The 23,374-nt window shown below is 39.8% G+C and overlaps 1 protein-coding gene across 7 annotated transcripts in view; it reads right to left on the bottom strand.

Moving 5' to 3' along the window:
* The window catches only part of LOC121888116 (NACHT, LRR and PYD domains-containing protein 12-like), a 28,701-nt gene extending 5,726 nt beyond the window's left edge, over positions 1–22,975 (bottom strand). For 3 of the 7 annotated variants that reach the window (XM_042399465.1, XM_042399463.1, XM_042399466.1), the window contains exons 1-15: positions 22,214–22,975; positions 20,116–20,246; positions 16,528–16,745; positions 14,400–16,314; positions 12,523–12,696; positions 12,256–12,429; positions 10,779–10,952; positions 10,518–10,691; positions 10,212–10,385; positions 8,693–8,851; positions 6,010–6,065; positions 5,469–5,641; positions 4,975–5,021; positions 1,556–1,770; positions 72–352 (exon numbers count right to left, since the gene is read on the bottom strand). In XM_042399465.1, coding sequence (XP_042255399.1) covers positions 72–352; positions 1,556–1,770; positions 4,975–5,021; positions 5,469–5,641; positions 6,010–6,065; positions 8,693–8,851; positions 10,212–10,385; positions 10,518–10,691; positions 10,779–10,952; positions 12,256–12,429; positions 12,523–12,696; positions 14,400–16,314; positions 16,528–16,745; positions 20,116–20,219 — 4,038 coding nt within the window. In that variant the 5' untranslated portion in view covers positions 20,220–20,246; positions 22,214–22,975. Of the gene's footprint in view, positions 1–71; positions 353–1,555; positions 1,771–4,974; positions 5,022–5,468; positions 5,642–6,009; positions 6,066–8,692; positions 8,852–10,211; positions 10,386–10,517; positions 10,692–10,778; positions 10,953–12,255; positions 12,430–12,522; positions 12,697–14,399; positions 16,315–16,527; positions 16,746–20,115; positions 20,247–22,102 lie in introns of those variants that run through there. The other 4 variants (XM_042399464.1, XM_042399467.1, XM_042399469.1 and 1 more) reach the window with 4 other exon arrangements.
* Positions 22,976–23,374: the final 399 nt, after the last annotated feature.

The following is a 23,374-nucleotide window of genomic DNA, read 5'->3' as shown; positions in this document are numbered from 1 at the left end:
TTCCTACTAGCAGCTTTAAGAACAATCAGACAGGTTTGGACTGAAAGTGAAGTTGGAACATAAAGTTTTACCTCTGGCAGAGGGATGTTCCTCGGCAGGAGAAATACATCGAGATTCTGCCTCTGTGTTTTTGGGTTTGGTGGTCGGAGGAACAGCAGAACTTGGCCACTAATTGCTTTTGTTTTTTTCTGTGAAAAAAGCAAACTCTTGATAAAATCCCAGACCAGGCCAAAGGCAGAGAGATGAGGGACGTTCACAACCACATGAGTGTCTGTAATCTCCAGCGGCTCCAGGATGCTCATTCCATCATCAGTGATGTGGACGACAGAAAGCAGACCTTCAGGGAGCGGAGCTGTGAAAACAGATTTATTTTACTAACAACAACCTCTTTATAATGTTACTGCTCATTTTATTTGATTTCTAGGACACTCAGTCTAGGCAGTGATGAATGAAACACTTTCCCAGGTGGGGCAAATCACCCAACACAACTGTCAGTGATGGTGGGTGGGAAGCCAGTGAGGGATTATGACTCTTTTTGGTCAGTTGGGGCTTCTGTGAGGGGTCCGGGGAGCTCTAGAGGAGATAAATTGTTTAAATTGGCTATTCCAAGTTGAGAACTTGACGATAGCAAGGATAAACTCCCCTTTAATGGGAAGTAACCCGGAGCAGAACCGCCTCTAGGTGGGTGGCCATCTGCCTTGACCCGTTGGGTTGAAAGAGACAGAGAGAGAGAAAGAGAGAGAGAAAAAGACACAGAGATGCACCACAATAATAGAAGTAACAACTACAATAATAATAGAAATATGACTAATAATAATAATAGTAACAGTGGGAGTCAAGCAGGACCATAGCAGCAGGCGGTCTGCAGCCACAATTCATGAAAACCCACGAGATGAGAAAGCACAAAACTATGGGGAAGATGCCAAGTTAGTAACATGCATTAATGGTACATGAATGCGTACAGATGGAGAGGGGGAGGAGGAAAAAGGAGCTTAATGCATCATGGTAAGTCCCCCGGCAGTCTAAGCCTATAGCAGCATAGCTAGCTTTTTCAAAAAGGAAAGTTTTAAGCCTACTTTTAAATACAGAGACAGTGTCTGCATCTCAGACCAAAACTGGAAGATAGTTTCACAGGAGAGAAGCCTGACAGATGAAGGCTCTGCCTCCCATTCTACTTTTGGAGACTGTACGAACCACAAGTAAGCCTGCATTCTGGGACCGCAGTGTTCTAGTGAGGTAATAGGGTACTATGAGCTATGAACTATGAGAAGATATGATGTTGCCCATTAAGGTCTTTAAGTAAATATTTCTCTAAAATTTACTGAACACATTCATTCCCCCGATGATGAACCCTATGATTTTTTTTCCTCTAGCACCACCCTCAGGACAAACTTTACATGTTTAGCTCCACTGCTGGTACAACTCTAAGAACAGATAAATCATCAGAGTGTTTGTTGATCTTGTGGCTTTAAAGAACTCTGCAGCCTGTAGAGGACACTGCCAAGAGTCTTATCATTGTTTTAATTAAACTCACAAACCACAACAATCAGCTTACCATCCATGGTTTCACAGTGTGGTAGCTGGAGCTGACTGACAGCACCATCAGGACTCTGGATGTTGAACAGTGGCCCTGCAGCCATCTTGCCAGCTGATAGTAGGACACGCTCATCCCATTGGACAGTACTGTACAGCAGCTCCGCCTCCTGAGTCATAACAAACACCACTCTGGTCAAAGTACACTGGAACACACCTGGACCAGGACACCTGAACCTGTAGGACCCAGAGGAGCTGATTACACAACACAAACACAAGTTCATCCAGTCTTTTTCCTGGTTTGAATGAATAAAAACTAAAGAATGAATTTGCTGAACAAAATGTGCTGTGACTGCTGCAGTGCTTAAAAAGCCGGAGAGCAAACTGCTGGATAAGATGTGAGTGAAGCAGCAGCTGCAGGAGTATGAAAAGTGTTAAAAGTGAAGTGCAATCACTTAAAGGAGTTGAAACAACAGTTGAGTCAAGTTAAGTGAAGTCAATTTTATTTATATAGCGCCAAATCACAACAGAATTTATCTCAGGGAACTTTTCACATAGAGTAGGTCTAGACCGTACTCTTTAATTTAAAAAGACCCAACAACAAAACCTCGAGCAGAACCAGGCTCTAGGTGGGCGGCTATCTGCTTTGACCGATTGGGTTGCGAGAGAGAGACACACAGAAGCACAGCAACAACAATAATAATAATAATAAAAATAATTTAAAAATTACTAATAATAATAGCAGCAGCGGTGGGCGTCAAGCTGGACAGCAATCAAGTCTGACCGATACTAAACTGAGGAGTGGAATTGTCTGAAAGGAAGTGAAGTGTAATCACTGAAAAGAGTTGACGAGGTTCAAAGTTGACATATGCCCCATCTTATTGTAATACCCTGGTTTAAGACCATAGGCCCCCTATCTTACACCTGGTGCCAAGCGCGACACAGGTGTATTTGCTAGTTTAAGACCTTCGCTGTTGTCATTTTCCTGTCCAGCCCCCACACTGTTTAAATAGCAGATGCACTTTCGCCCATCTGAGCACCAATGGGCGTGTCTGCATTAAAATGAGGTGTGGTCAAGCGCATTGTTGGCGCATTGCTGTCTGGAGGCAGCAGAAAGCGATTGTGTGATTGACCAACAAAAACCGGGTCTGAAGTCAGTGGCACAGTGTTTCACTGTTATTTTAAGGGCACGTTATCAGGACAGTAATATGCACCTACATAGGCGGGTGCACAACACGTGTACACTCTGGTTGTTACACACACAGAGATGCGCAGCAGCGCACAAAAATGCATAAGATTAGAAATAAAAGGATTACGATGTGAAAGATTATTATTGTGTACATTAACATATTTTTAAAAAATAGATGTAATAGTGGCTAGTCATAATATCAGGGATGACCCTGATGAAGGCCAGCTTTTAATTACATAAAAATCAGCCGAAAGCCGAAACGCATTGGTCTAACATTAAAGTTGTTCTGTATACTGCAATTGTTGCTGGTGTTTTGACCTCTTTACACTTTCTTCTCCCTTCTCCGTGCACCTTGGCAGTAGGTGAAGTTCTGCCACAAACCCCTACTCCGCTTCTACAACATCAATACATGAGGACAAGAGGAAATAAATGAGGTGAAAACAGTGATTAAACTAAAAAAGGAAATAAATCTGGACAGCTCCTAGCTGCTGCCAGCCGCAGGATCAGCACCTTGAAGAGCTGATAAAGTCTTCACAACTGTGTATGATGATTTTTACATAATTAAAATGAATGATTCAATTTTTGAACAATATTTAACAAATATTCTTTAACATTTGTGAGATTATAGTGATCAGGTTTCCATACTTTCAGCAATTAAAACCCCGCTGATTTTACCTGTTAATCCATGACTGAACAAAACAATTTCAAAGAGAACCAAAGCTGTAGGCCTAATTAAAAAAATAAACCTTTTCAAAAAATAAATTAAAAGAAATTTGCAACAACTTAATGCACAGGATCTTAAACTGGGGGTCTTCTTTGGAGGGTTCAAGAGCAGAAGGGGCTGGTGTGCTCGTGCTGCATCGTCCGCTTTCACTTCCCACATGAGCAGATCTGTTTCCTCTGCAGAGAAGCGTTCCTTCTTACTATTTGGCAAATCCACCGTTATAATAGCAATTCACCAAGGTGCATGCACATCTGGCTTTTAAAGGGAATGGGAGATGACACTCTGATTGGTTTATTGCATGTTATGCCAAGAACACACCCATGATTGCACCTGACGCAGTAACCATTTTTTCCGCTGTTAAACTAGAAAGAGTGGATTTGGACAAGCCCTAAATGCACTGGCTCCATGCGCTTCAGACTGTGTGCTTAGATTGTTAAAATCGGGCCCCATGTATTTGTGTTGGCTTTGTGTAGTGGTATTATTTATATGCATTTAAAAATAACTTTTCCTTTAACTGTTGGAAAGCCATAAGAAATGTAATAATATGCAGTCTTTTTGTTCTCTGAAGGGTGTTTATTTACTTTGTTGTTGTTTAAGAAGATTTTGAGATAGGGTTTCAAGTTGAATCTGAAGTAATTTGTTGTTAAGTTTTCAGCCAATGCAGGGCCAGAAGGAAAAAAAAAAATAGCCTGGCAGGGCTGGAAGGGCAAACAAAGTAAGGGGGGCAGTGTTTCCCCTATAATTGTACAGGCCTGGTGGGCCGCCAGGCCAACGAGAACACCCACCAGGCCAAAAAAAATTTCTAATACCAAAAGTAATGCCAAATATCCGTTCATTCTGAAATCAATAGCGTTTGGGGGGGCTCTGTGCAGCTCTGTTCCAAAACATGAGTCAACCTCTGTGTCGTTGCCTGCGAAGCTCTTGATAGTGTAGCTGCTTAATAGAGCAGTGCGTAATGTGTGTGCTTAGCGAGTCAGTAGTGGAATGAGAGAGCAAGCAGCAGAAAAGTGACAGTGAATGCGAGCAGAGCAGAGGAAAAGGTTACCAGTAAGTTGTCAATCTGGCAGTAAATGTACAGTACAGACTACAGTGTGTCAGATACTAAATGCTGCAGCTTCTCAAGACAAAGAAAAGTTATGTCTATTGTTTACCCAATCGCTGGAAAAGTGAAGGGGCTTAGCTCCAAAGTTAGCAAGAATGGGGTAGCCTAATGGGGTAGAGTTTTGCTCAGCGTATCCCCTATTGCCCTTCACTCCTCTGAGCTTCAACGTAACGTTACATGCTACATAGACTCTCATAGACTGTACACATACATTTGTGGGCTCAATTGGCTTTGTTGCTCATTACATGCAAAACAGTTCATTAATACACTGAAATTACAAACGTATATTTGGGTTCATTATTATAATTATTATTATAATTATATTAATTTATATGCCTGCCAGAGTTATCTTTCTGTTACTTTGTTGTGGCAGTAATAAACACAGCATGAGCAAACAGTGAAAGGGTTACATTATGATTTGGTTACCTGTATGAAATGTTTGCAGACTCAGTCAGCACTTTAGGTGTGAAGTCCTACAATGTAGAAAGTGACAGTTACAGAAACTGACCACCTCACTCTCACAGTCGTACAGATGATAGGATCCTCACTGCATCAGTTTCTACTTCACCTGCACTCTGTACTGTTTATTCATCACCTGATTATAGCTAGTCCACATAACTAAACAATTAGTTGCGCTGTAACTTTACATTTTTCAGTGAAATGATCCTGCAGGACTACTTTGAACAGCAGCAGGTGGTTTCACAGATGAGGGGGAAGAAATTAATTATGAGGAGTTTCTGATGGAGGAGGAAGGAGCAGAGAGTGAGAGGAGAGGAAAAAAGGGCTTGAAGATAATAAATGACAGGGAATCGTGTTTTGAGTTTAGACATGAGGAGTAGTCCTCCAGAGGAACTTGAGTCTGATCAATAGCAAATTAATAAACATGTTAAGTAAAACTTGGACATTTGTATTGACTCTACCTGCCAGTAACTTGTCTCAGTTAGATTCTCTCTGCACACACGCTGCTGCTGCTGCTGCTGCTGCTGCTGCTGCTGCTGCTGCTGCTGCTGCAACCTCTCTGGATCATCAGGACACAGCTGATCCTCTCTGTTCTCCTCAGACACATCAAACGTTGTGTTGGATGTGGACGGACCTGGTGGGAGATTAGAGCAATGAGATGTGGAGGAGAAGACAGACAACATATTTTAAACTCACTTCTGGACATCCTTGTGGCCCAGTGGGCTAAGACTCATACAGACACCTGTTTAAAATGAGCATATAGGTTTCTAGAGCTGCCTCCTACGTGTCTGTTACTGATCATCAGTCAGGAAGCAGGAGAACTGTGTTGAATGCAGCAAAGTCAGCCAAACTATTTTTGAACCAGATGCTGGTACAACCTTCTCTAAAGTCACAGTCAAGCAGCCAATCAGAAAAGACTCTCCTCAGAGAGTTTGAATTTTATGTGCATGTTAATGCGTATTTTGTCATGTCACAATCACACTTTGAACTGATGACACTCACAACACTCACATCCTTTATGTCTGTCAGGTGTAGCGCTTTTTCGTCTGTCCTCCACCCTGTGGAAATAAATACAAACACAGCAGTTATCTGGGCTGTCTTATGAAGAGGGTTCAAATAATCAGACTATATCTCTTCACTAAAGATAACTGGTGATTCCACATATCCACCAAGCTTTTCATCATCAACTGGACTTCCCAATTCAGCTATAACTTAATTCACATGAAGTGTGGAGTACTAGGGTTGCCCCCTAATAGTTGACCAACTGTTAGTTGATGAAAGTAGAGTTTTATTTGACCAAGTTTTCATTGTCTGGTTAGACACAGGAAAAAAAAACAACTAACTCCATGCAGGAACTGTGTCATGTCAAAATTAGGTTAAAAAGTAACACTAGAGGGCTTTTAATTTGAAACTACATATAAAGGAAGATTCTGTTAGAATTGTCAATAACAGTCTGCTCCCCTGTTTATATTTCAAAAGCTCATTATTATGGTTGTTTATTTCTCTGTAAAGTAGCACAGTTTTTACAAAGTTACTTATAACATTCTCTCTCAGCCCTGGAACTCAAACCCTTTTCTGATACCCCAAAAATGCCCCCAAAATATACATATTTATATAATTAAGTTAATATCATAAATGTGCGATGATTAGTCGACTAACAGCTTGAACTAAAAACTAAGTTGACCAGGAAAATCTTCGGTCAAGGACAGTGTTAATCTGGAATTATAGTGGAATTAAAGAATTAAATATGAATATGTAAATATAATCAAATAACAGCCAATCACATCAGTTCCTTTCATCCATGTTAAGAGCAGCAGAATACATAAAGTGTCACAAATAATATTTATTTATACCCCCAATACCGGACAAATCTCCAGCACCAGTCAAAAGTTTGGACACATCTACTCATTGAAGGGTTTTTCTTTATTATTTTATTATTATTTAGACTGATATTAATACTGAAGACATATTTGCCTTGATGACAGCTTTGCACACTCTTGGCAATATCTGAAACAGCTTCATGAGGTTGTCACCTGGATTGTTTTCATCAAGCAGGTGTGCTGTTTAAAAAGTTAACTGGTGGAATTTCTTGCCTTTTTAATGCATTTGAGACAATCAGCTGTGTTGTTACGAGTTAGTGCTCATATAAAGCAAATTAATCCCTATTCCACTACTGTAGTAATCCATATTATGGCAAGAACCACTCAGCTGAGTAAAGAGAAACAACAGTCTATCATTGCTGTAAAACATGAAGGTCAGTAAATCAGGATAATCTGTGTGGGTTCCACCGTGAAGCATGGAGGAGGAGGTTCACCAGCGACACTGCGATTTATTCAGAATTCAAGGCAACTTAACCAGCATGGCTACCACAACATCCTGCAGTGACACACCATCCCATCTGGTTTGTGCTTAGTGGGACCATGATTTGTTTTCCAACAGGACAACGATCAAAAACAAGTCTCCAGGCACTGTAACGGCTATCTGACCAAGAAGCAGTGTTCTGCATCACATGACCTGGCCTCCAGAATCCCCCAACCTGATCCCAACTGAGATGGTTTGGGAAGATTCAGACCGCAGAGTGAAGGAAAAGCAGCCAACAAGTGCTCAGTATATGTGTGAATTCCTTCAAGACTGTTGAAAAAACATACAGGTGACGACTTCATGAAGCTGGTTCAGAACAGCCAACAGTGTGCAAAGCTGTCATCAAAGCAAACAGTGGCTACTCTGAGGAATCTTAAAATATGAAATATATTTTGGTTGGTTTAAGACTTTTTGTTTACTGCATGATTCCATAAGAGTTATTTTATAGTTTTGATGTCTTCAGTACTGTTCTACAGTATGGAAAATAGTAAAATGAAGGAAAACACTTGTGTGAGTAAGTGTGTCAAAACTTTTGACTGATACTGTACTAGATTTGCTGTGGTAGTCGGTGTTACATGGTGTTGGGGCATACACCAATTACATTACTTGCCCACCACCCATACTATTGTTTTGGTTTCTTTATAGAAATAAAATCCAATTAGTTCATTTTCGTGTATCAGCGCCCACATTCATCAAATAAGCAACAGTCTGAAGCAGCAGCAGAGCCGCTGTCCTTCCTCCTGCTCTCTATTATAAACAGCTGTTAGGCACAGCCTGAAGTAGCACTGGAAGCAGCTGTCATCCAGACGCAGTTCCTGAAGGAAATTCAGAGCTATGTGCACCTCTAGATGATGTTATGGACCCAGACACGACAGCGTTTGGTTTTCTGACGTATCTGGGACTTCCACAACAGGTACAACACAGCAATGTTGGTTACTTTAATGGCGGAAGTAAACTCTGTTGTTCTCAAAGGGCGAATAAATACAAATGATCCTGCAGCCAAAGTTGCAAGTAAAGCAAGGTGAAAATCCACTTCACGTATGGTGGGAACACAACATAAAAGCAGACCTTTGAGTTAAATTTATGATTCAGGAGATACAGAAGCTCCTGCTTTCAATTATTCCTGCTTTTCTGTGAGGTCTGTGTGCACTTCCACCAACTAAACCTATGACAAGTCTGAGTACTCATGTTTGCAAGAACAGGTGGTTAAAGGAGGTGTAAACACAGGTGCACAACACATGCCATAAATAATTTTACCTAATGAAATTAAGTGATTTAATCAGCACAGAAAAATAAGTTACTGAACTAAATTTTTCTCTCTTACTGTAAGTCTGAGGATCCAGCTTCATCACCGAAGTCTGGAGGATGATCTTTGGACACACAGGTGGATACTGAAGAGTCTGATTTGTCCTCTTCCTCCACACAACCACTCATCTGCTGGTTTCCAGTCAATGTGACAGGTGAACCTTTAGAATCAGAGAACCTAGACACATATATACACTAATATATTTCAGTCAGAGACACTAACATCATGTAAATGACCATTTATAGCAAATGATTATACAGTTAGAGTTGGAGGTAAAGATTGTGCTGTTTGAGGGAGACTCAGGACAACCAATCCCCTCTTAATAAACATACATGAATATTAAGTCTTAGTTTACTCAGCGTTATTAAAAACTTCAGACATGAGGAGGAGGTTGGGGTGGTGGAGACTACTCAATGAGAAGTGTCAGTTTATAATGGTGTCGCTGCACACCTGTATGAATATGAAAGGAAACTGCTGATGATGCCAATTATGATGAAGTAAATGAAATGACACCACTGTATAATTCTGAAAAAGTACAAGTTGCTTAGTTATGATAGCTTTAACAAGTTCTCTTTTATCAAACTGATTTTTTTTTAATGTTTGAATAATTGCCTCAGCTGTACTTTGTCCATATGTAACAAAAATAAACACTAATAGAATCACCACAAGAGGATCAGCAAAACATACAAAAGCACAGCGCAAAACTACTTTCGGTCAGTCATCTTTTTCAGTAAAAGGAATACATCTTTGGAATGTCCTACCAACAGAAATCAAAATACAAACTGATCTAAAAATGTTTAATGAAAAAGTGAAACACTGGCTGAAACAAAACCAAACCTGTGATCATTGATCAGTGATCACGCACTTGTGCATGCACACATGCACATGGACATGTACACAGATAGAGGAACAGATACATACAGATAAACATACATGCACACTAATACAGACTATGCAAGTATGTACACAGACACATGCACCTATAAATATTATGCATACATTACATTACAGCCATGAATTAGGTACATACACATGTGCACACATACGCAACACTTGTAAATTGACTGTTAAGTGATGTAAATACTGTTGTTATTGAGAATGTCATTATTTATTATGCGCTCTATTTAATTAATGTATTTCTGGTAATGATATGTTATGACTATTTTTAAGTAGAAAAGCCTAACCATGGACAGGGGTTGCAAATTAGCCTTGGCTAGAAATCCTATATGCAATACATTTGTTTCATGTTACTTTAACCTGTTACAATGTTTGTTGCATCGTCCCTGACAAATAAACTAATAAAAAAATGATTAAGAAAGCATGAATCAAGCAGTGGATGCCAATCAGTTAATGAAAAGGTGACTTCACTGCTCTGCTCCATTCTCCTCTCACACCTTCAACACTAAGGTAAGAAAGTATTCGCGCTACCTGACAATACTGGATCTTTGATTGGATACTAACTGTATTGTCCAAAATATCACCTCAGTGACAAATACATTGGCTCATTAACATGGACTGACTTTAACTCACTACTGACCTCAGAGTCTTCAGCCTACAGTGTGGACTCTTTTGAAAATCACACAGCAGCTTCACTCCTGCTCCATGCAGCTCATTGTCACTCAGATCCAGCTCTTTCAGATGGGAGGAGCTGGACTTCAGAGCTGAGGCCAGAGACGAACAGCCAATCTCGGATAGCTCACACCTTTGAAGCCTGTATTTACAGGATACACATTAGTAACAGATTAAATGCAGTATATTATCAGTGTACAAAAAATATAAGTATAAGCCTGTGTTTTTTTTCATAGATGGAGCATCTGCAAGAGACTGATGACAATGAACTGACCTCAGAGTCTCCAGTCTACAGTTAGAACTCTTCAGTCCACCAGACAGCAGCTTCACTCCAAAATCTTTCAACTTGTTTCTACTCAGATCCAGCTCTCTCAGATGAGAAAACTTGTACTTCAAAGCTGAAGCCAGAGAAAAACAGCTTTGATGTGTGACCCAGCACTCTGACAATCTGCAGAAAGAGGAAAAATAAAACTATTGCATTACATATTGCTATATGCAAGTAGTGTTCCACATAGAAGGGAAAGAAATATCCTACCGCAGAGTCTCCAGTCTACAGTGCTGATTCTCCAGTCCAGCAGATAGCAGATTCACTCCTGAATCCCTCAACTTGTTTTTATTCAGCTCCAGCTCTTTCAGATGGGAGACGTTGGACTTCAGAGCTGAGACTAGATAAGCACAGCTGATCTCTGACAAACTGCACCGGCTCAGTCTAAGTAAAGAACAAATAAATTAACTACATAACAGTTTTTTGTAATTTTGTATTTGCAGTCTATTAAGTAGGGCAATGGTTTTGTGTGGGTGCAGGTCAAGAACACTGACAGCAACAGATACGTTTTTGAAGTGTCCTTGACAGATGAGACGCTGAACTCCAAATTGCTCCCAATAGGCAGGCCAGCGCCTTGCATGTGAGCTCTGACACTATCTTTTTGTGAGTGAATGACAGGCACATTGTAAGGCATTAGAGATTAATGAAGAGAGCACGGGAAGTGAAGACTGACTGAGTGAGACAGCATGTATTTAGTAGGGAATTTGGGCCCACATTCGGGCCATTCAGGTTACAACAGTAACACCAACAGCAAAGCAATATATATTTAATAGACAAAGGCAAATGACGATGATGCCCCCTCCCTGCTCATCTGCCAAATACACTTTCTAGTCTTTCAATGCTCTGGAATAACCAACCTAAGGAACTCAGGTACACCAAGTCACCATCCTTTTTAAAACTGTCTTCTTAAAGTATAGTATTTTAATTGTTTCCGTATACTGTTTGTTCTGATTTGGTGTAAGGTTGGTTTTGAGAAGTTATGTATGTGGCCCTTTCTGGTGAGCAGTTGTCTTGGTTGACTCTGCGTTTTGACCCTTAAGTTATATTGATCCCTGATGCCTATGCATTGCCTTCCTTCCATGCTGTAAACCTGCCTAATAACCTTGTCTTGTCATCTGTTTCTTGTTAGCATCATAAATTCAATATAAAATAAATATAGAAACTGTAAATATTCCAGTATTTTTCCAACCTGGCATAATTTGGCCACTGTGACAGGCAGGGAGATTATGACAGCAGGCAAATTAATCTGGATGTAGATCCCTCTGCCGTTACACAACATGATTATTTTCTGTATTTACTTTCAGTCAGACAAAGAGACAAGTTTTATTCACATAAAAAGATCATGTTTATTCGGAAAGCTGTAGGAGGCTTGCACGGATTGCCTGATATATGTTGTTTTGTATGAGTCTTCATCTCCCACGGTGGTGATTGTAAAGTTAGCAATTGCCATATTTATGGGAAATACACAAAGTTGAAGTACAGTATACCAGAATTTCCCTTGAAGTACTGTAAAGCTGATAGTTGTTGAAGAGGAAATCTAATTAAAACTGTTTCTGAGTCATGGTAACTAAGATTTAATATAACAGGGAAACGGTCAAAGTAGAGTTCAGTCTGTAGAGAGACACTTTTGTAAAGAAGTATTTTGAGAAACCACTGATAGCATTTAAATGGAATATACATTGTCTACCTCAAAGTCTTCAGTCTACAGCTTTGACTCTCCAGAAGATCACACAGCAGCTTCACTCCTGGATCTTGCAGCTTGTTTCGACTCAGATCCAGTTCTTTCAGATTGGAGGGGTTTGACTTCAGAGCTGAGACCAGAAAAGCACAGCCGCCCCCTTTTATTTCACAGTTATGAAGTCTGTAATTACAAGACATGTTTTAGAAAAAACCTGCTGCTCATATTAAAAAGATCAAAATGTACAGACAAAAGTAAAACACAAATTGAACTGACCTCAGTGTCTCTAGTCTACAGTGTGGACTCTTAAGTCCAGCAGACAGCAGCCCCACTCCTGAATCCTCCAGATAATTGTTACTCAGATCAAGCTCTCTTAGATGGGAGGGGTTGGACTTCAACGCTGAGCCCACAGTTTTACAATGTAGGGCTGATAGTTCACATCCAGAAAGCCTATGATGACAAATATATATAAATCTGTGATGTTCAAAATAGAACTGAGGCAGATCTGAGACATCGTAAATACTAAAAGCACATTAGGGTAAAAAAAAAAAAAAAACATGACAATTGACCCATGACCACAATGGTCAGTGCATGCACCAGTCCTGCTAATAATGACCCAATGGTGTCAGAGTCTTACTGCACATCACGGTACTGTCAGACCCAGCATCAAGCAGTGCAGGACTCTTTCAGCTTTTAGCAAGTTCCATTTTCTACTTACATTCGGGATTTTAATTTGTCCTGAAGAATTAAAAAGCTAAGAAGTCCTTGTACTGCATCCTGCAGTCTGTTCTCCACCAGATTCTTCACTGTTACTTCCCCATCTTCAAATTCTGGAGAGAATTTAAGAGGCAGTATGTTTTTTGAAGGTATGGAATAGAGAGAGAGTGAGGCTGGCAGCTTCTGGCTCCTGAAAGCTGCTTAGCTGGTGGAAGCCAGGTGTTGTGTACTCTGTACATCTACATGCTCCCATTAACTAAGATTATGGAAAACAACAAAATATGTTACCATAATTATGTGGATGACACACAAATTGACATATAACTATATCACCAGGGGACTATGGTCCAATACAAGTACTGAGTATATGCAATGAACAAATCAGTGATTGGATGTTCCAAATTTTTTCTTCAATCAAACAAAGATAAAACTGAAGTTATTGTTTTTGGAGCCAAGGATGAACAATTAAAAGTCAGCACTCAGCTTCAATCAATAATGTTAAAAACCACAAACCAAGCCAGAAATCTTAGTGTAGTCATGGACTCAGACCTAAATTTCAACAGCCACATGAGGATAATTACAAAGTCAGCCTACTATACTGAAGAATACATCAAGAATTAAAGGACTGACTTCTCAGCAGGATTTGGTAAAAAATGTCCATGCATTTATCTTCAGTAGACTTGACTACTGTAATGGTATCTTTACTGGTGTTCCTATAAAAAATTTTTTAAAAAAAAAACCCCGATCAGACAGTTGTAGCTGATTCAGAACGCTGCTGCTCGAGTCCTCACTAAGACCAAGAAAGTGGATCATGTCACTCCTGTTCTCAGATCTTTAAACTGGCTTCTTGTCTGTCAAAGAATTGATTAGCTTATTTTTATATTTTCTATTCTCTTAACTCTTAAATAATTAATTTTAATTGTATTAAAATCATTTTTATGTTCTTTTACGTCAACACTACCTGAACACCTCTTGCGTAGAAACACAGACGGAGCACTCATTGCTGCTGCTGCTCTGCTAAACATGCTGCTCATATTATGCTTTTTGTATAGACAAGGTGTAAGGCTGACTCCAGCTACCCTGCCAAGGAAAACTCGTTTTGGCCACTTGTATTTCACTCTTTCCATCACTAGCTCATGACCGTAGGTGTGGGCTGGAACATAGGTTAACTGGTAATGAAGAGCTTTGCCTTTAGGCTCAGCTCCACCTTCAGTATGACTGTCAAGTGCGTCTACATTACTGCTGATGCCACACCAATCCACCTTATGATCTTGTAGACCAAATTACCTTCATTTGTGAACAAGAACCAGGGAACCCACTTTATACCTGGAAGGAGCAACCCACCCAAGTTGTAATGAACTTTAGTTTTCCTTTAAGGTCAAATTCTTTAAAGTTGCGTCCACATGTCCACCTCAATATAAGCAACCAGTACTAACCGAGCCTTTTTGCAGTTCCTCACAGCTGAGATCAGTCTTTGTTTTCCCTTTATTGACGTTCTATATTTCTCCAGGTACAACTCATCCAGAACCTCCTCTGATATTAACAGCATGTAAGCCAGAGCTGAGCACTGGATCTCAGAGAGTTTCCTCTTTGATCTGTTCTTTGACTTCAGGAACTCTTGGATCTCCTGATGTACTGAGCGGTCATTCATCTCCATCAGACAGTGGAAGATATTGATGCTTCTGTCAGGAGAGATATCGTACGTGTCCATCTTCTTCAGGTTGTTGATGATTCTCTGGATGATTTCTGGACTGTTCTCTGTCCAACCCAGCAGGTCTCCTAAGAGACTCTGGTTGGACTCCAGAGAGAGGCCATGAAGGAAGCGAATGAACAGGTCCAATTGGCCATTTTTACTTTCTAAGGATTTATCCATGGCTCTCCTCAAAAAAACACTGAGGGATGTGGTTTGGTCATTGTCGCTTTTATCATTGTCATCATCATCAGTGAATTCGTCGTCATCATCATCAATGAATTCATCGTCGTCATCATCATCAATGAATTCATCATCATCATCATCTTCATCTTCATTCACATCTTCCAGGAAGTCCTCCAGTACCTCTGTGTTCTTGCTGGTGTAACAGTGGTACATGTAGACTGCAGCCAGAAACTCCTGAACGCTCAGATGAACAAAGCAGTAGACTGTTTTCTTGAAGATCACACTCTCTCTTTTGAAGATCTTTGTACAAAATCCTGAGAACACCGAAGCCTCTGTGACATCAAGACCACACTGCTCCAGGTCTTCTTGGTAAAAGATGATGTTTCCTTTCTCCAGTTGTTCAAACGCCAGCCTCCCTAGCTTCAGAAGAACTTCCCTGTCAGCCTCCATCCCCTCCTGTGGACTCATCTCATGTCCCTCATCATACTTGTGCTTCTTCCTGATTGTCTGAACCAGCAGGAAATGTGAGTACAGGTCAGTCAGGGTCTGAGGAAGCTCTCCTCTCTGGTCTGTTGTCAACATGTGCTCCAGAACTGTAGCAGTGATCCAGCAGAAAAGTGGGATGTAACACATGATGTAGAGGCTCCTGGATGTCTCAATGTGTGAGATGATTCTGCTGGATAGCTCTTCATCACTGAATCTCCTCCTGAAGTACTCCTCCTTCTGGGCATCAGTGAAGCCTCGTACTTCTGTTACCCTGTCAACAAATGTAGGAGGGATCTGATTGGCTGCTGCAGGTCGGGAAGTTATCCAGATGAGAGCTGAGGGAAGCAGCTCCCCCTCGATGAGGTTTGTCAACAGCATGTTGACTGATGAAGGCTGTGTGACATCAGACACAACCTCATTGTTGTGGAAATCCAATGAGAGTCTGCTTTCATCCAGGCCGTCAAAGATGAACAAAACTTTATAGACAGCGAGCTTCTCTGCTGTGATCTTCTGTAATGTTGGATGGAAAACATGGATCAGCATGAGAAGACTGTACTTCTCATCTTTGATCAAGTTCAGCTCCCTGAACGAAAGCAGAATCACCAGACTGACATCTTGGTTATTTGAGCCCTCTGCCCAGTCCAGTGTGAACTTCTGCACTGAGAAGGTTTTTCCAATGCCAGCAATGCCATTTGTCAGAACAACTCTAATGTGTCTCTCTTGATCAGGTAAGGCTTTAAAGATGTTGTGACACTTGATTGGAGTGTCATTGTCATGGAGGGTCTTCATCTTGGAAGCGGTTTCAAGCTGCCACACCTCATGTTGGGTATTGACGTCTTCACTCTGTCCCTCTGTGATGTAGAGCTCAGTGTAGATCCTGTTGAGGAGAGTTTTACTTCCTGCTTCATCAGTTCCTTCAGTTACATGTTCACATCTCCTCCTCAGACTGATCTTATGTTCATCTAAAACTTCCTGCAGACCAACATCCACTGTAAGACAGTCACAAAAGTTCTCATCAAAAATGTATTTGACTTACAGAGAATCTCATTAGTTTTCAGTAGCCAAATGAAAATGATAACAATAAGAAAAGAGGAAATAACATAAAGAGCTTAGATTTTTATGTAGAAAAAATTCAAATTGGCATTATGCATGATGACTGAGTTTTCAGATATGAGGATCAGCAGACAGATCTACAGTCTTACTTTGTGCTACTACAGTGCTGGTCTGACTCGTTCTGGATCTTTTCCCACACTGGGGACAGGAGGAGTCTCTTGAAGAAGCAGACTGGTCCCAGTATCTGGTGATGCACTGTCTGCAGAACCAGTGTCCACAGCTACTAGAGACTGGATCCTTCAGGACATCCTGACACAAAGAACAGCAGGAAAGCTGATCCACAGAAACACCACTCCTCTTCCTCTCTCTGTAGACATGAACACATTTCTTTTTAAATGAAAGACCTTTCATGTATAGTTTTGATGAAAACATTTTCCCAATACAGTTTAGATTATTAGATAGCAGAATGCTGCCTCAAGACTCCAGGTAGCAGCTTCCCATTTTTAGCTGTCAATCACTTTTGTTGGTTGAAATTCTAAATATCAACAGTGGCAGATAAGATTAGCTGTAGCTAATTACCATTAATTTTGTAATGGCTGAAATGAATCTTAACGGTGTAGCAGCCAATAATGTAATAACTGACATTAATGTAATAACTGCCAATAATGTAATAATATTACCATTCTTAATGAAATAAAAGTTAATAACGTAATAACTTTTTGCACATAATGTAATAAGTTATTACATCATTGGCTGGTTATTACATTATTAACTGGGTAATAACAATTAGGGCTGCTTGATTATGGCAAAAATCATAATCCTGATTATTTTGGTCAATATTGAAATCACGATTATTTAACACGATTACTTTTTGACTCATTTTTGCTGATTGCCAATGCTGATATATGCACATATTTTTTCCACCTGGCTGAGGAGATTATTACACATGCAATCATAGATTGTACTAATGATCAAGAAAGACAATATATGAAGGAAGAACTTTAATGAACCTGCCAAGCGGGTCGAGCAGTAGTTTTCTTTGAGTTTATTAGACAGACAGGATTAATGTGTAGGATTCAATCTTTGGTCCACAGTCTGAAGCAGAAGGTGCTGGTAATGCACCTAATATGCTGGTTGTCAACCACTGTTATAAACCAAAAAGAAGAAGAAAAAGTTTTTTCAAACAGAGTGGTACATCCTGTCAGCTGAGGGGTTACTTATCAGTGCAGCTGAACAGAGCAGCACCTCCACGGACTGTTTCATCCTGACGGTCCCAGTGCTTCCTCCGCAGGCTCCACTTCACTCAGCTGCCCGACAGACCCAGACCCCAGATTAGCTGGGAGGCTAGCAGAGGCTAACTGGCTGTGCTTCCCTCCGGTCATGCTGCGGCTAACGCTCTGCTAGCCTCCCAGCTCTCCGTTTGAATCCAACCGGAGCACCAAGCCCCGGTTTGTTATTCAGGTTAAAGTGGGAAGAAGCAGCGGGTTTGTCTGGCAGCTGAATTAAGTGGAGCCTGCGGAAGAAGCACCAATTAGCCTCCCAGCTAACGTTAGCCCCGGTTTCACTACAGGCAGATTCACTTGCTACAGTGGGTGAGGAAATAAAACCAATGAATCAATAAATACAAACAATGATGATTTCTTCCTGTGGAGCCGACGTAAAAACTATTTTGGTTCAGTAAATTTCAGCTGTCAGTTTGCCTGGTGAAGGCAGCCTAGTCTGTGGATAGAGACACTCAACGCCTGTTGGAGGTGTTTAGGGAGGGGTGAAAGCGCAACATTGTAAAGGAAGGGGTGTGCTAGATTTGCAACACAAGACAAAATGAGAGCCTCATTACAAAATGACAATAATAAACAATAATCATTTTATCTCAATTATCTTGTTTTCATAATCATCGGAAGTCAAAATCGTAATCAAAAATAAAATTTGATCACACAGCCCTAATAAAAATCATAAAAAATGTAATAACTGGAGCCAATAATGTAAGGATATACCTGTATGACTTTAAGTTTTATTTATTGGCAATAAAGTGTCACACTTCCATGACACTTACTCTTAGTGTTGCCTCTTTATAAAGTTATATAGTTATAGTTTATTTAGTTGAGATTCATGCACATAGATTAACATTTCTTATATATTTAGTGTAAGAATATATACTAATTTGTGATGTGATGAAATGTGCATGAATCTCACCTAAACAAACTATACTTACTAAATAAAATTAAATCACTAATTACCGTTCAACATGTGTAATAAGGAAGACAGAAGTTTGCAAACAAAGGAAGAAAGCCTCATGTCAGAGACACATGACTGGATAACTTGTCAATCAACAGCCATCTAGTGGTCAATTATGGGGACTGCCAAAGAAAATACACATCTTCAGGAATGAACTACAGATATCATTTGCTTAAGTTTTAGACTCTTTGTTGAGCTTGTCATGACTGTATTCAAATAGCCAGGGATGTAAATAGGGCAAGGATTCTGATGGTAATACATTTTCATGTAACTTGTCAGAGTCAAGTTTGTTACATATACATAGAGAGAGAGAGAGAGAGAGAGAGTGCTGAATAGCTATAATAGTGTGGTTGAAACAGTTTACTTGAAAAAGTGATTTAAATACAGTTAATTAAAGATGACATTTTTCATGAAAAGAAATGGTAGTCTTTGTATTCAAGGACAAAGCATCTTCAAAGAGTATAGATTTCATATTAAATGTCATAAGAGTAACTGTCTGTGTTTGCAAACATGTGCTTGCACTTCATTTAGTTCTCAAATGGTTAAGAAGTAGAAGGCAGAGCTAGAGATAGGTCTGACCATCAAGTACCACAAACAAATAAATAGTCATAATTCCTAGTTTTTGAGTAGCTATTTGAAAGAGGCGACAGTAAGGGTAAGTGTCATAGAAGTGTGGCACTTTATAGCCAATACATAAATCTTAAATAAAGTGATACAAACATATTACATTATCGCCTCCAGTTATTACATTTTTTATGATTTTTTAAATCCAGTTATTTTAACTTATTACATTATGTGCAAAAAATTATTACGTTATTGGTTAAAACTTATATTACATGATGGGGAAGTTATTACAGTATCAACTTTTATTACATTAAGAATGGAAATATTATCTTATTAGCAGTTATTACACCAACGGTAGTTATTACATTATTGGCTGCTACAATAACACTACGTTATTGTGGAATTGTTTTGAGTCATCTTCCCTCTCTTCATTCTTCAAAGGACATCTACGTGAAAAGTACAAGAGTAGTGTAGCTCCATTAAGGAGTTGGGCAGTGTGTAATGTGTGTGTGTGTGTGTGTGTGTGTGTGTGGTGAGTATGTAAATGAGCGTGTGTAATTGAGCGAGTGCAGAGAGCGAGTGGCAGAAAAGTGACAGTGAATGTGAGTGGTGCAGAGGAAAACTTCAGCAGTAAGTTGTCAATGTGGCATTAAATGTACAGTACAGGCTACAGTGTGTCAGTTAGTAAATGCTGCAGCTCCTCAAGACCAAGAAAAGACCTGTCTGTTGAAGGGGGTTAGCCCCGAAGTTAGCAACAACGTGTTAACCAAACCTGACCAGGCTCATTTAAGGTGGACTGACTTTTAAGGTGGACCAGCAATTCAGCTGCTCTTTAACAGAGAGCAGAGAAATGTCTGGCTGATGTTTGACCATGGGGGTAGCACCACCCCCATAGCCCCAAAGCTGTCAACCTAGGGGACTAGGTTACACTGACTTACTTTGTGTCTGAGGGTCCAGGTTCATCACTATTGTCTAGAGGATGACCTTCAGACCAGTCATTCTTCATAGATGTGTCCTCTTCTTCTTCCACACAGTCACTCATCTTGTGGACTTCAGTCTGAGATGTAAACTAGAAACAAAGGAGACACATGCATAGTAAATGATAATGAAGACATAATTGTCACTACATCAAGGAGATGAGAAACCTAAATAATGCAATTCTAAAAGTATAATTTGATAACAAAGACTGAACCTCTGGTTAATTTTGTGTCCACTACTTCTCCCATTTTATGTGATTTATTAATTATCTACAATATTTTAAGCCACCCAGCCTCAAAGACACATTTTGGCTCACAAGACAAAATTCAAGGTAAGCAACATTTCTTTACATTGGTACCTTCATGTTTAGTCTTTTCATGAACACATCATACTCTCTCTCTCTTTGACTCTCTCTCAGTGCATTTTAGTCTTGCGTCGTTTTTAAATGTGCTCTATAAATAAATGTGACTTGACTTGTATACTTTATACTAGTAGTCTAACCATTTTTATGAACATGCAGAAAGAGGAATGGAAATCTTATTTGATTTTAGACTTTTACAACAGCAAAATTTAACACACATCACACACTGTTTACAGTTTGTCATTACTCTGACCAAACACTCAGTGAATCTTTTAAATGTCTGAACAGTGGAGGCAAAATAACACTTCTGCATAATATAGAGTTTATATGCAAGTTGTCTAGGCAACATGTCTTATAGGTCACACAATATTAAGCTATTTAATATGCTATTAATGAATTTATTTATTTGGCAATTGGCATTTTTCCCACTGGACATTGTGGCCATTGATATTTTCATCTGCCGAACAACCACACAATACCAGCAAAAAGCCGGCATATACCAGCTAACATAAACCCTGCTGCAGACAGAGAAAGCGCAGCTCTGAGCAGCTGGATGAAAGGAGACATCATTACATCATTACAACGAAACATCATTGTATCTAAAATAATAGATTCCAAAGTCTGAAACTAAAACAAAGTAGCCTGTAGATGTCTCAATAAGTCAGTTTCCACCACTGAATATTTGATTGTTAAATTCAGACACAATCATGCTGTGAGGAAGACTCTGCTGTCTTTCTGTCTCTCACTGCACTCTGACTGCTCTGACACACGATGTGCTGGATTTATAACGTGAGACAAAACCAGAGTGGAATGTTGCAGAACAATTAATTTATGTCGATTATCTTGTTTACATAATCGTTGGAAGCCAAAATCGTAATTGAAAATAAAATTTGATTAATCGAGCAGCCCTATGTGGCTTTCCTAATTCATCTTTAACCTGAAGTGTTCTTTAATGAAATCTGATCAAAGAACTGCAGCTCTGAACTCTGGGATGAAGAATCTGGAACAAGAGTCAAATATTAACAAAAGTATAAATCCTCATCAGTTGCATCATGAAGTCTGGTGTGTGCCTTCCAACAAGGAGATAAAAAGTGCTGAGATGGCATTTTTGTAGTCTGTGGTATCTCTGATATGAAACAGGACAAATAAGTTGTTTGCGGATAAAGACAAAATTCTAACCATAGCATCCCTACAGCTGGCTAGGGGGCTACAGCCTGACTATGGGAGAATGAGAAAATTGCTGTTCAAATCCATTCACTATAAGCCTGTTTTACCAATGTTTTGTGATCATTATTTTTTTAAGGCACACTGTGTTTTTATAAATAAATCTTGTAATGATAATAATCCAAAATTGTGTGAAAATGAATAATTTTTAGTCAAATCATATCAAATTTTCTTAGGGGAGGAACCCCACACCCTCTGACCAAAACCCCTGCGGGTCTTTGACCTGGTGTTTTTATTTGACTGCTGCAGGCAGTCTGTGTTGGTTATATTGAAGCGGTACACACTGAAATCAGAGTCAAAACCCTCCTGTCTTTCCAGTAAATAGTGTTCTTAAGTGGGACATCTTCCATCATCTTACTCACCTATGGAGGCTTTTCTTTCCCTTTTCTGCTTCTCCGCCTTCCCATACAGCCACAGCTTAACATTAAATATCTTAGAAGTAACTCAGAAAAAACTTAATAGCTTCTTCCTACCGAGGAAACGTTTTACTCCTGGTGAATCCCTCCGCTCTTCCAGTCGCCTCCAAGTGTGGGGTCCAGGTCCACGTATGTCTGGTCGCGCCAAAATATGGCGGAAACAGTTTGATTTTTTTCCCCACCCGCATTCGACGAACACCCGCCCTACTCTGCCTCTGATTGGCTAGTTTTCGTTGCATTCGTTGGTTAGATTAGTTAGATTCAGGCATGTGACGTGAAAAGAGCCAATCGCAGGCAGAGTAGAGGCGGGTCTTCACGGAATATGGGTGAGGAAAACAATAACATTGAAAAACAATTCCTGTAATTTGTGAATCTGCCCGGTGTATGCAGACGGTCACAGGGGTGGCCGGGAAGGCTCAGTTCCCTTGTTTGATCGCCCTCGCTTGACCCTTTCCGCCATCATGATTGCTTTTCAAAGCGCTTATTCCTGCTCTGAGGAGCGAGGATACACAGCCGTCCTTAAGTCTTTCACGCTTATTGGATATCAGTTATTGAGTGTTGATCATACTGAGTGAAGACAGATTACAGATTAAACTCAAGTGTATCACTCCCAAATTTTATATTTTATTTGTTTTCTGATGCACCATCTAGTTAAATGTGTTAATTTTCGGTCTGATCAACAAAAGGACCATAAAGAGCATTTTTCATTTAGTAGACAGTGACTATGACTTATATAATTTCAAATTTCCCTGAAACATTAAGCCAAATAAATAATTTCCAGTGTTCAAAAGACACCTCCATCAATACTGGATTATTAAATAATAAATTCAGAATCAGAATATCAATAAATGCCGACACAAATAATGAATAAATAATATAAATCAACTCTAAGATTTTACCATTCACACTAATTACTGTCACTTTTAGTCTTGTAGAAAAGAATTAGCAGCCTTCAAGGCGTATATCCTCTGTATACTATATCGCCTCTCTGCATATATCCGTTCCTGCAGTACTATCTTCTGAAACCTCAGACAGTGTCGTAGTGCTCGAGCCCAGGACTTGGACTCGAATCCGACTCGAGTCCTGATTTTCAGCACTCGCGACTCAACTCGGACTTGAGCACTGATGACTCGGACTTGAGCATTGACTGCATTCAGACTTGGAAGTTGAAGACAAGGACACAAACTTGTTAATTGATAAAGTAGTAATATATATCCA

The sequence above is a fragment of the Thunnus maccoyii genome, chromosome 21 (assembly GCF_910596095.1).
Source record: "Thunnus maccoyii chromosome 21, fThuMac1.1, whole genome shotgun sequence".
Lineage (NCBI taxonomy): Eukaryota > Metazoa > Chordata > Actinopteri > Scombriformes > Scombridae > Thunnus > Thunnus maccoyii.
The sequence above is the reverse complement of the archived record's forward strand: the minus strand, read 5'-3'. Positions and strand labels throughout refer to the sequence as shown.